This window comes from Oncorhynchus keta, unplaced genomic scaffold (assembly GCF_023373465.1).
Source record: "Oncorhynchus keta strain PuntledgeMale-10-30-2019 unplaced genomic scaffold, Oket_V2 Un_contig_29610_pilon_pilon, whole genome shotgun sequence".
NCBI lineage: Eukaryota > Metazoa > Chordata > Actinopteri > Salmoniformes > Salmonidae > Oncorhynchus > Oncorhynchus keta.
Window position 1 is genome coordinate 105,001 of NW_026286640.1, and position 13,706 is coordinate 118,706.

A 13,706-nucleotide genomic window follows, 5' to 3' on the forward strand; every position below is an offset into this window, starting at 1 on the left:
AGTAACCATACAGTATAACACATCATCTGATAGATATAGATATGGACCAGTAACCATACAGTATAACACATCATCTGATAGATATGGACCAGTAACCATACAGTATAACACATCATCTGATAGATATAGACCAGTAACCATACAGTATAACACATCATCTGATAGATATGGACCAGTAACCATACAGTATAACACATCATCTGATAGATATAGACCAGTAACCATACAGTATAACACATCATCTGGTAGATATGGACCAGTAACCATACAGTATAACACATCATCTGATAGATATAGACCAGTAACCATACAGTATAACACATCATCTGGTAGATATGGACCAGTAACCATACAGTATAACACATCATCTGATAGATATGGACCAGTAACCATACAGTATAACACATCATCTGATAGATATGGACCAGTAACCATACAGTATAACACATCATCTGATAGATATGGACCAGTAACCATACAGTATAACACATCATCTGATAGATATGGACCAGTAACCATACAGTATAACACATCATCTGATAGATATGGACCAGTAACCATACAGTATAACACATCATCTGATAGATATAGACCAGTAACTGTAATATACAGTATAACACATCATCTGATAGATATGGACCAGTAACCATACAGTATAACACATCATCTGATAGATATGGACCAGTAACCATACAGTATAACACATCATCTGATAGATATGGACCAGTAACCATACAGTATAACACATCATCTGATAGATATAGACCAGTAACCATACAGTATAACACATCATCTGATAGATATAGACCAGTAACCATACAGTATAACACATCATCTGATAGATATGGACCAGTAACCATACAGTATAACACATCATCTGATAGATATAGACCAGTAACCATACAGTATAACACATCATCTGATAGATATGGACCAGTAACCATACAGTATAACACATCATCTGATAGATATGGACCAGTAACCATACAGTATAACACATCATCTGATAGATATAGACCAGTAACCATACAGTATAACACATCATCTGATAGATATGGACCAGTAACCATACAGTATAACACATCATCTGATAGATATAGACCAGTAACCATACAGTATAACACATCATCTGATAGATATGGACCAGTAACCATACAGTATAACACATCATCTGATAGATATAGACCAGTAACCATACAGTATAACACATCATCTGATAGATATGGACCAGTAACCATACAGTATAACACATCATCTGATAGATATAGACCAGTAACCATACAGTATAACACATCATCTGATAGATATGGACCAGTAACCATACAGTATAACACATCATCTGATAGATATAGACCAGTAACCATACAGTATAACACATCATCTGATAGATATAGACCAGTAACCATACAGTATAACACATCATCTGATAGATATGGACCAGTAACCATACAGTATAACACATCATCTGATAGATATAGACCAGTAACCATACAGTATAACACATCATCTGATAGATATAGACCAGTAACCATACAGTATAACACATCATCTGATAGATATGGACCAGTAACCATACAGTATAACACATCATCTGATAGATATAGACCAGTAACCATACAGTATAACACATCATCTGATAGATATGGACCAGTAACCATACAGTATAACACATCATCTGATAGATATAGACCAGTAACCATACAGTATAACACATCATCTGATAGATATAGACCAGTAACCATACAGTATAACACATCATCTGATAGATATGGACCAGTAACCATACAGTATAACACATCATCTGATAGATATAGACCAGTAACCATACAGTATAACACATCATCTGATAGATATGGACCAGTAACCATACAGTATAACACATCATCTGATAGATATGGACCAGTAACCATACAGTATAACACATCATCTGATAGATATGGACCAGTAACCATACAGTATACACATCATCTGATAGATATGGACCAGTAACCATACAGTATAACACATCATCTGATAGATATGGACCAGTAACCATACAGTATAACACATCATCTGATAGATATGGACCAGTAACCATACAGTATAACACATCATCTGATAGATATGGACCAGTAACCATACAGTATAACACATCATCTGATAGATATGGACCAGTAACCATACAGTATAACACATCATCTGATAGATATAGACCAGTAACCATACAGTATAACACATCATCTGATAGATATAGACCAGTAACCATACAGTATAACACATCATCTGATAGATATAGACCAGTAACCATACAGTATAACACATCATCTGATAGATATGGACCAGTAACCATACAGTATAACACATCATCTGATAGATATAGACCAGTAACCATACAGTATAACACATCATCTGATAGATATAGACCAGTAACCATACAGTATAACACATCATCTGATAGATATAGACCAGTAACCATACAGTATAACACATCATCTGATAGATATGGACCAGTAACCATACAGTATAACACATCATCTGATAGATATAGACCAGTAACCATACAGTATAACACATCATCTGATAGATATGGACCAGTAACCATACAGTATAACACATCATCTGATAGATATAGACCAGTAACCATACAGTATAACACATCATCTGATAGATATAGACCAGTAACCATACAGTATAACACATCATCTGATAGATATGGACCAGTAACCATACAGTATAACACATCATCTGATAGATATGGACCAGTAACCATACAGTATAACACATCATCTGATAGATATGGACCAGTAACCATACAGTATAACACATCATCTGATAGATATGGACCAGTAACCATACAGTATAACACATCATCTGATAGATATAGACCAGTAACCATACAGTATAACACATCATCTGATAGATATGGACCAGTAACCATACAGTATAACACATCATCTGATAGATATAGACCAGTAACCATACAGTATAACACATCATCTGATAGATATGGACCAGTAACCATACAGTATAACACATCATCTGATAGATATAGACCAGTAACCATACAGTATAACACATCATCTGATAGATATGGACCAGTAACCATACAGTATAACACATCATCTGATAGATATGGACCAGTAACCATACAGTATAACACATCATCTGATAGATATGGACCAGTAACCATACAGTATAACACATCATCTGATAGATATGGACCAGTAACCATACAGTATAACACATCATCTGATAGATATAGACCAGTAACCATACAGTATAACACATCATCTGATAGATATGGACCAGTAACCATACAGTATAACACATCATCTGATAGATATAGACCAGTAACCATACAGTATAACACATCATCTGATAGATATGGACCAGTAACCATACAGTATAACACATCATCTGATAGATATAGACCAGTAACCATACAGTATAACACATCATCTGATAGATATAGACCAGTAACCATACAGTATAACACATCATCTGATAGATATGGACCAGTAACCATACAGTATAACACATCATCTGATAGATATGGACCAGTAACCATACAGTATAACACATCATCTGATAGATATGGACCAGTAACCATACAGTATAACACATCATCTGATAGATATGGACCAGTAACCATACAGTATAACACATCATCTGATAGATATAGACCAGTAACCATACAGTATAACACATCATCTGATAGATATAGACCAGTAACCATACAGTATAACACATCATCTGATAGATATAGACCAGTAACCATACAGTATAACACATCATCTGGTAGATAAAGACCAGTAACCATACAGTATAACACATCATCTGATAGATATAGACCAGTAACCATACAGTATAACACATCATCTGATAGATATGGACCAGTAACCATACAGTATAACACATCATCTGATAGATATAGACCAGTAACCATACAGTATAACACATCATCTGATAGATATAGACCAGTAACCATACAGTATAACACATCATCTGATAGATATGGACCAGTAACCATACAGTATAACACATCATCTGATAGATATAGACCAGTAACCATACAGTATAACACATCATCTGATAGATATAGACCAGTAACCATACAGTATAACACATCATCTGATAGATATGGACCAGTAACCATACAGTATAACACATCATCTGATAGATATGGACCAGTAACCATACAGTATAACACATCATCTGATAGATATAGACCAGTAACCATACAGTATAACACATCATCTGATAGATATGGACCAGTAACCATACAGTATAACACATCATCTGATAGATATGGACCAGTAACCATACAGTATAACACATCATCTGATAGATATAGACCAGTAACCATACAGTATAACACATCATCTGATAGATATGGACCAGTAACCATACAGTATAACACATCATCTGATAGATATAGACCAGTAACCATACAGTATAACACATCATCTGATAGATATAGACCAGTAACCATACAGTATAACACATCATCTGATAGATATAGACCAGTAACCATACAGTATAACACATCATCTGATAGATATAGACCAGTAACCATACAGTATAACACATCATCTGGTAGATATAGACCAGTAACCATACAGTATAACACATCATCTGATAGATATAGACCAGTAACCATACAGTATAACACATCATCTGATAGATATGGACCAGTAACCATACAGTATAACACATCATCTGGTAGATATAGACCAGTAACCATACAGTATAACACATCATCTGATAGATATAGACCAGTAACCATACAGTATAACACATCATCTGATAGATATAGACCAGTAACCATACAGTATAACACATCATCTGATAGATATGGACCAGTAACCATACAGTATAACACATCATCTGATAGATATAGACCAGTAACCATACAGTATAACACATCATCTGATAGATATGGACCAGTAACCATACAGTATAACACATCATCTGATAGATATGGACCAGTAACCATACAGTATAACACATCATCTGATAGATATAGACCAGTAACCATACAGTATAACACATCATCTGATAGATATGGACCAGTAACCATACAGTATAACACATCATCTGATAGATATAGACCAGTAACCATACAGTATAACACATCATCTGATAGATATGGACCAGTAACCATACAGTATAACACATCATCTGATAGATATAGATATAGACCAGTAACCATACAGTATAACACATCATCTGGTAGATATAGACCAGTAACCATACAGTATAACACATCATCTGATAGATATGGACCAGTAACCATACAGTATAACACATCATCTGATAGATATAGACCAGTAACCATACAGTATAACACATCATCTGGTAGATATAGACCAGTAACCATACAGTATAACACATCATCTGATAGATATAGACCAGTAACCATACAGTATAACACATCATCTGATAGATATGGACCAGTAACCATACAGTATAACACATCATCTGATAGATATAGACCAGTAACCATACAGTATAACACATCATCTGATAGATATAGACCAGTAACCATACAGTATAACACATCATCTGATAGATATAGACCAGTAACCATACAGTATAACACATCATCTGATAGATATAGACCAGTAACCATACAGTATAACACATCATCTGGTAGATATAGACCAGTAACCATACAGTATAACACATCATCTGGTAGATATAGACCAGTAACCATACAGTATAACACATCATCTGATAGATATGGACCAGTAACCATACAGTATAACACATCATCTGATAGATATAGACCAGTAACCATACAGTATAACACATCATCTGGTAGATATAGACCAGTAACCATACAGTATAACACATCATCTGATAGATATGGACCAGTAACCATACAGTATAACACATCATCTGATAGATATAGACCAGTAACCATACAGTATAACACATCATCTGATAGATATAGACCAGTAACCATACAGTATAACACATCATCTGATAGATATGGACCAGTAACCATACAGTATAACACATCATCTGATAGATATAGACCAGTAACCATACAGTATAACACATCATCTGATAGATATAGACCAGTAACCATACAGTATAACACATCATCTGATAGATATAGACCAGTAACCATACAGTATAACACATCATCTGATAGATATGGACCAGTAACCATACAGTATAACACATCATCTGATAGATATAGACCAGTAACCATACAGTATAACACATCATCTGATAGATATAGACCAGTAACCATACAGTATAACACATCATCTGATAGATATGGACCAGTAACCATACAGTATAACACATCATCTGATAGATATGGACCAGTAACCATACAGTATAACACATCATCTGATAGATATGGACCAGTAACCATACAGTATAACACATCATCTGATAGATATAGACCAGTAACCATACAGTATAACACATCATCTGATAGATATAGACCAGTAACCATACAGTATAACACATCATCTGATAGATATAGACCAGTAACCATACAGTATAACACATCATCTGATAGATATGGACCAGTAACCATACAGTATAACACATCATCTGATAGATATAGACCAGTAACCATACAGTATAACACATCATCTGATAGATATAGACCAGTAACCATACAGTATAACACATCATCTGATAGATATGGACCAGTAACCATACAGTATAACACATCATCTGATAGATATAGACCAGTAACCATACAGTATAACACATCATCTGATAGATATAGACCAGTAACCATACAGTATAACACATCATCTGATAGATATAGACCAGTAACCATACAGTATAACACATCATCTGATAGATATGGACCAGTAACCATACAGTATAACACATCATCTGATAGATATGGACCAGTAACCATACAGTATAACACATCATCTGATAGATATAGACCAGTAACCATACAGTATAACACATCATCTGATAGATATAGACCAGTAACCATACAGTATAACACATCATCTGATAGATATAGACCAGTAACCATACAGTATAACACATCATCTGATAGATATAGACCAGTAACCATACAGTATAACACATCATCTGATAGATATGGACCATGTAATAATTTCATCAGGAGACATGTCACAATCCTCTATCATCAGCATTCTCTCAACACACACACACACACACACACACACACACACACACACACACACACACACACACACACACACACACACACACACACACACACACACACACACACACACACACACACACACACACACACACAACAGTTGCCTAGATATGCACAGGGATATAAAACACTACTTAACAACCATGCACTCTGTTATCAAATATAGACAAAATAAACGGGAGGAAGACAAGGAGGAGATGAAAATAAAGGGCCGTCATTACAAAATCACCGTCAGTTCTCTGGAGTTTGGGACAACTTTTGTATCCTGTGAAAACCATAGAGAGGAAGTGTACACGTGCGCTACTAAATACATACACAGGCACGCACGTACGCACACACTGTCTGTCGGTCTTTCAGACAGACCTCTATCCCTCCTTCTCTCTCTCTTTCTCTCTAAAGTAATCTTTAAACTCCTACCTAAGCCTGTCTGTGGCTATATTATCCCACCCACGAGTCTACCACTGTACCAGAGACTGCGCACACACACACACACACACACACACACACACACACACACACACACACACACACACACACACTGATAGCGCCCGACAGTAGCCCGCAGTAATAGACTGGCTGGTCACTAGAAAACTGCCACAGGTCAGACGTAAAAGCAGCGTAGGAGCGCGTTACCAATAGAAACCAACTCTACATTAAAGTAAACCTATCCGATTAACCGTGTCGCTCTCTCACGCTCTCCCGTGGTCCATTATCACACTAGTCTAATATACCACGGTCATTCCTAAAGATTGGTTAGTTTACACCAGTTTATCAACATCTATGGGTAACAACAGCTAAGCAACATATTTGTCATCCAAATACGCGCGGACTTCTTGCTTCGTCTGATGACAATAATTCCAGCCTTCCTACAATACAATACAATAAACCACGCGTAGTGGGGGATGGTAGCATATCAAATTAATGGTAATCACGCTTGTCGTTATCTTTTTTTAATCGTCGTTAAAATGACTAAATAATAGGCAGACATAAAAATCGCTCCCTACTCTTACCGGTTGTTGCTTGTGTCGGACAGCCGTTTTCCCAAGCGGAGGTTGGTGATGCCTCTTTGGCAGTCCGCTCCGGGGGTACTGCCTGTAGGCTTTGTTGATGCCCCCGACTTGGTCCCTCTTCTCCCGCCTACTATTGGCACCTTCGCCCGCTTCTTCCCCGGTATCCAGGGTACTAAAGTTCCACACGATCAGCGTCTGAACCAGGAGAACTGTCAGCGCGACTATCAGCGCTGATTTGGAGCGGCGAGCCAGCTTGCGACCGCACATATTGCCAACCATATTTCTCTCTCTCTATCTCGGCTCAAGCTGCGAGCTGCCCCCGTCGGGTAAGCGCTGACAGCAGGGGTGGCTGAGAGGGTTTCAGCGCCGCCTGCGTCTATGGATTGGAGCTACTGGCAGGGACTAGAGAGCGAGAGAAGAGGGGAGGGAGGGAGGGAGGAAAATAGGGGTGAATTGGCTGAGGTTTGAGATGAGGAGAAAGAGGAAGACTAAGAGAGAGGACACTGCGCTCTCTTGTGGTGTTGTCCACACATGACCTCCTATTTAAACGTCTAGTTTAGACCAGGAGTCAGCCTGCTACTGGTACTGGACAGCTATAGGATGTGCAGGGCAGGTTTTTGTTCCAGCCCTTCCTCTGACACCGCCTGGTATAGAGGTCCTGGATGGCAGGAAGCTTGGCCCCAGTGATGTACTGGGCCGTTCGCACTACCCTCTGTACCGCACTACCCTCTGATCGAGGGAGGGAGCGAGAGATAGAGAGAAGGAGAGAGGTAGAGCGAGATAGAGGGGGGAAAGGGAGGAAGAGAGAGAAGGGCAAGAGAGGGGAGACCCATGTGGCCTGTGTTTTCCATAGTTAACCTGGTTTGACTCCTACTGGGAGTCTCTCTGTGCTGAGAGGCAGAACACCAAGAAAACAAATAACAAACAACTCAACCACTAACTGGAAAGACAAGAAGAGGAGCTTGTCTTTTTTCCAAAATAACGTATTATTTTTCCAAAATAAAGAGCCCAAGCTCTGCTGATCTGATAACATGCGGTATACTCCTTCTAATAGGTAGGATGACAAATAGTACAACCTCCCATCCATTCATCCCCCTATTCCTGCCTCTCTCTCTCTCTCTCTCTCTCTCTCTCTCTCTCTCTCTCTCTCTCTCTCTCTCTCTCTCTCTCTCTCTCTCTCTCTCTCTCTCTCTCTGTACCCCTTCCCTCTCATCTCTCCCTCAATCAAGGCACCTGAGTGGCGCAGCGGTCTAAGACACTGCATCTCAGTGTAAGAGGTGTCACTCCAGTCCCTTTGTTCAAATCCAGGCTGTATCACATCTGACTGTGATTGGGGGTCACATAGGGCGGTGCACAACTGGCCCAGTGTTGTCTGGGGTTGGCCTTCATTGTAAATAAGAATTAGTTCTTAACTGCCTAGTTAAATATAAATATATATAATAATCCTTCACTGTCCCTCCGATCCCTCCCACCGATCCCTCCCTCAGATCCCTCCCTCCCTCCCTCCGATCCCACCGATCCCTCCCTCCGATCCCTCCCACCCACCGACCCCTCCCTCCGATCCCTCCCACCCACCGACCCCTCCCTCCGATCCCTCCCTCCGATCCCTCCCACCGATCCCTCCCTCCGATCCCTCCCTCCCTCCGATCCCTCCCACCGATCCCTCCCTCCGATCCCTCCCTCCGATCCCTCCATCCCACTGATCCCTCCCTCCGATCCCTCCCTCCCTCCGATCCCTCCCTCCCACCGATCCCTCCCACTGATCCCTCCCTCCCTCCCTCCGATCCCTCCCTCCCACCGATCCCTCCCACCGATCCCTCCCTCCCTCCGATCCCTCCCTCCCACTGATCCCTCCCTCCCTCCGATCCCTCCCTCCCACCGATCCCTCCCTCCGATCCCTCCCTCCCACCGATCCCTCCCACTGATCCCTCCCTCCGATCCCTCCCTCCGATCCCTCCAATCCCTCCCTCTCACCCAAACCATCACAGTGTAATAACAGAAATAGAACATAAACACACACCTTCAGTTCCTCTTCAACTGAGTCCCAAAATGGCACCCTATTCCCTACAATGGCACCCTATTCCCTACAATGGCACCCTATACCCCCCATAAGGGAAGGTGTAGGGTCTAGGGTGCCCTTTGGGACTCTGTGACTCACTGGTTTATCCAATCACTGAACTGAACAATCAATCCCAAAGCAGACAGACATAATAAAACACGTCATAATGCTTTTATCGTTCAATTAATTAATGACTGAAGTGATAAATGTTTCATAAACAAGTATGCTGTTGGCGGGTTGGCGGTCGGTTGGTTACCTACAGTAGCACTGAACTGTGATAAATGTTTCATAAACAAGTATGCTGTTGGCGGGTTGGCGGTCGGTTGGTTACCTACAGTAGCACTGAACTGTGATAAATGTTTCATAAACAAGTATGCTGTTGGCGGGTTGGCGGTCGGTTGGTTACCTACAGTAGCACTGAACTGTGATAAATGTTTCATAAACAAGTATGCTGTTGGCGGGTTGGCGGTCGGTTGGTTACCTACAGTAGCACTGAACTGTGATAAATGTTTCATAAACAAGTATGCTGTTGGCGGGTTGGCGGTCGGTTGGTTACCTACAGTAGCACTGAACTGTGATAAATGTTTCATAAACAAGTATGCTGTTGGCGGGTTGGCGGTCGGTTGGTTACCTACAGTAGCACTGAACTGTGATAAATCATTCAGATGACATTTGCCGAGGCTCAATCTTTAGAAGCTAGTATGCACTTTATTTGAAATGTTGAATTTTGACTGGAAAAGGGACTTTACAAATTGGTAGTTAAGATTGTTATCAGGAAATTTCTCTGAAGCATTTCTGTTCAGACTGTGTTGATGTGAGCATGAACACGCACGCACGCACACACACACACACACACACACACACACACACACACACACACACACACACACACACACACACACACACACACACACACACGCACGCACACACACACACCTGTTTAAAGTGTGTTTTCTGTTCAATGTGTGTGTGTGTTCAGTGTGTGGGGTGTGTCCACACTATAGAGTCCTTTATGTGACTCTAGTGTGACCCAACCAGGACCAGTCAACGACTACTCGGCGAGTCCAGTCGTGTGTGTGTGTGTGTGTGTTGTGCGTGCGTGCGTGCGTGTGTGCGTGTGTGTGTGTGCGTGTGTGAGTCCGTGCGTGTGTGTGTGTGTGCGTGCGTGTGTGTGTGTCCGTGCGTGCGTGCGTGTGTGTGTGTGTGCGTGCGTGCGTGCGTGCGTGTGTGTGTGTGTGTGTGTGTGTGTGTGTGTGTGTGTGTGTGCGTGAGTCCATGGATGTAGTGAAACATCAACTACAGTAAACAACTTAATTGATTTCCATGTAATGGGGAAGGTGACACATAGTCAGCTGTACAACTGAATGCATTCAACCCAAATATGTCTTCCACATTTAACCCTCTGAATCAGAGAGGTGCGGGGGGCAATAATAATATAATTAATATAATAAATTCATCAATAATAAATGTATAATAAAATTAATTAATCAATAATAAACAATAATAAGGTTATCAATAACAATAATAAAAAAGTTAATCAATAATACCAGACAATAATAAGGTTATCAATCAATAAGGTTATCAATTAATCAATAATAAGGTTATCAATAATACCAGACGAACTAAGGTTAAACCAGACAATAATAAGGTTATCAATAATATAGACGATAATTAATCAATAATAAGGTTATCAATAATATCCAGACACTAAGGTTATCAATAATACCAGACAATAATAAGGTTATCAATAATAAAGTTATCAATAATACAAGACAATAATGAGGTTATCAATAATACCAGACAATAATAAGGTTATCAATAATACCACGATAATAAGGTTATCAATAATACCAGACAATAATAAGGTTATCAATAATACCAGACGATAATAAGGTTATCAATAATACCAGACGATAATAAGGAATACCAGACACAATAATACCAGACGAGAATAAGGTTATCAATAACACCAGACGATACTAGGAAAGAGTTATCAATAATAATTAACGATACTAAGGTTATCAATAACACCAGACAATAATAAGGTTATCAATAATACCAGACAATAATAAGGTTATCAATAATACCACACGATAATAAGGTTATCAATAATATCAGACAATACTAAGGTTATCAATAATACCAGACAATAAAAGAGACAATAATAAGGTTATCAATAACACCAACATGGTGAAGGTTATCAATAACACCAGACAATAATAAGGTTATCAATTCATATGGTGAATACCACACAACTAGAAAGAGATTAATATGGTGAATACCACACAACTAGAAAGAGATTAACATGGTGAATACTACACAACTAGAAAGAGATTAACATGGTGAATACCACACAACTAGAAAGAGATTAACATGGTGAATACCACACAACTAGAAAGAGATTAACATGGTGAATACCACACAACTAGAAAGAGATTAACATGGTGAATACCACACAACTAGAAAGAGATGAACATGGTGAATACCACACAACTAGAAAGAGATTAACATGGTGAATACCACACAACTAGAAAGAGATTAACATGGTGAATACCACACAACTAGAAAGAGATTAACATGGTGAATACCACACAACTAGAAAGAGATTAACATGGTGAATACCACACAACTAGAAAGAGATTAACATGGTGAATACCACACAACTAGAAAGAGATTAACATGGTGAATACCACACAACTAGAAAGAGATTAACATGGTGAATACCACACAACTAGAAAGAGATTAACATGGTGAATACCACACAACTAGAAAGAGATTAACATGGTGAATACAACTAGAAAGAGATTAACATGGTGAATACCACACAACTAGAAAGAGATTAACATGGTGAATACCACACAACTAGAAAGAGATTAACATGGTGAATACCACACAACTAGAAAAGAGAACATGGTGAATACCACACAACTAGAAAGAGATTAACATGGTGAATACCACACAACTAGAAAGAGATGAACAGAATACCACACAACTAGAAAGAGATTAACATGGTGAATACCACACAACTAGAAAGAGATTAACATGGTGAATAACACAACTAGAAAGAGATGAACATGGTGAATACCACACAACTAGAAAGAGATTAACATGGTGAATACCACACAACTAGAAAGAGATTAACATGATGAATACCACACAACTAGAAAGAGATTAACATGGTGAATACCACACAACTAGAAAGAGATGAACATGGTGAATACCACACAACTAGAAATAGATGAACATGGTGAATACCACACAACTAGAAAGATATTAACATGGTGAATACCACACAACTAGAAAGAGATTAACATGGTGAATACCACACAACTAGAAAGAGATTAACATGGTGAATACCGCACAACTAGAAAGAGATTAACATGGTGAATACCACACAACTAGAAAGAGATTAACATGGTGAATACCACACAACTAGAAAAAATAAAGTGACTCGTTTCTTTTTACTGCCGCCCATTTCTGATGA

General features: G+C 39.1%; 1 protein-coding gene across 1 annotated transcript in view; it reads right to left on the minus strand.

Moving 5' to 3' along the window:
- Positions 1-8,522, minus strand: part of LOC118382237 (xylosyltransferase 1-like) — a 60,754-nt gene extending 52,232 nt beyond the window's left edge. The window contains exon 1 of the mRNA XM_052507447.1: positions 8,164-8,522. Coding sequence (XP_052363407.1) covers positions 8,164-8,442 — 279 coding nt within the window. The 5' untranslated portion in view covers positions 8,443-8,522. The remainder of the gene's footprint in view (positions 1-8,163) is intronic.
- Between the last annotated feature and the right edge of the window lie 5,184 nt (positions 8,523-13,706).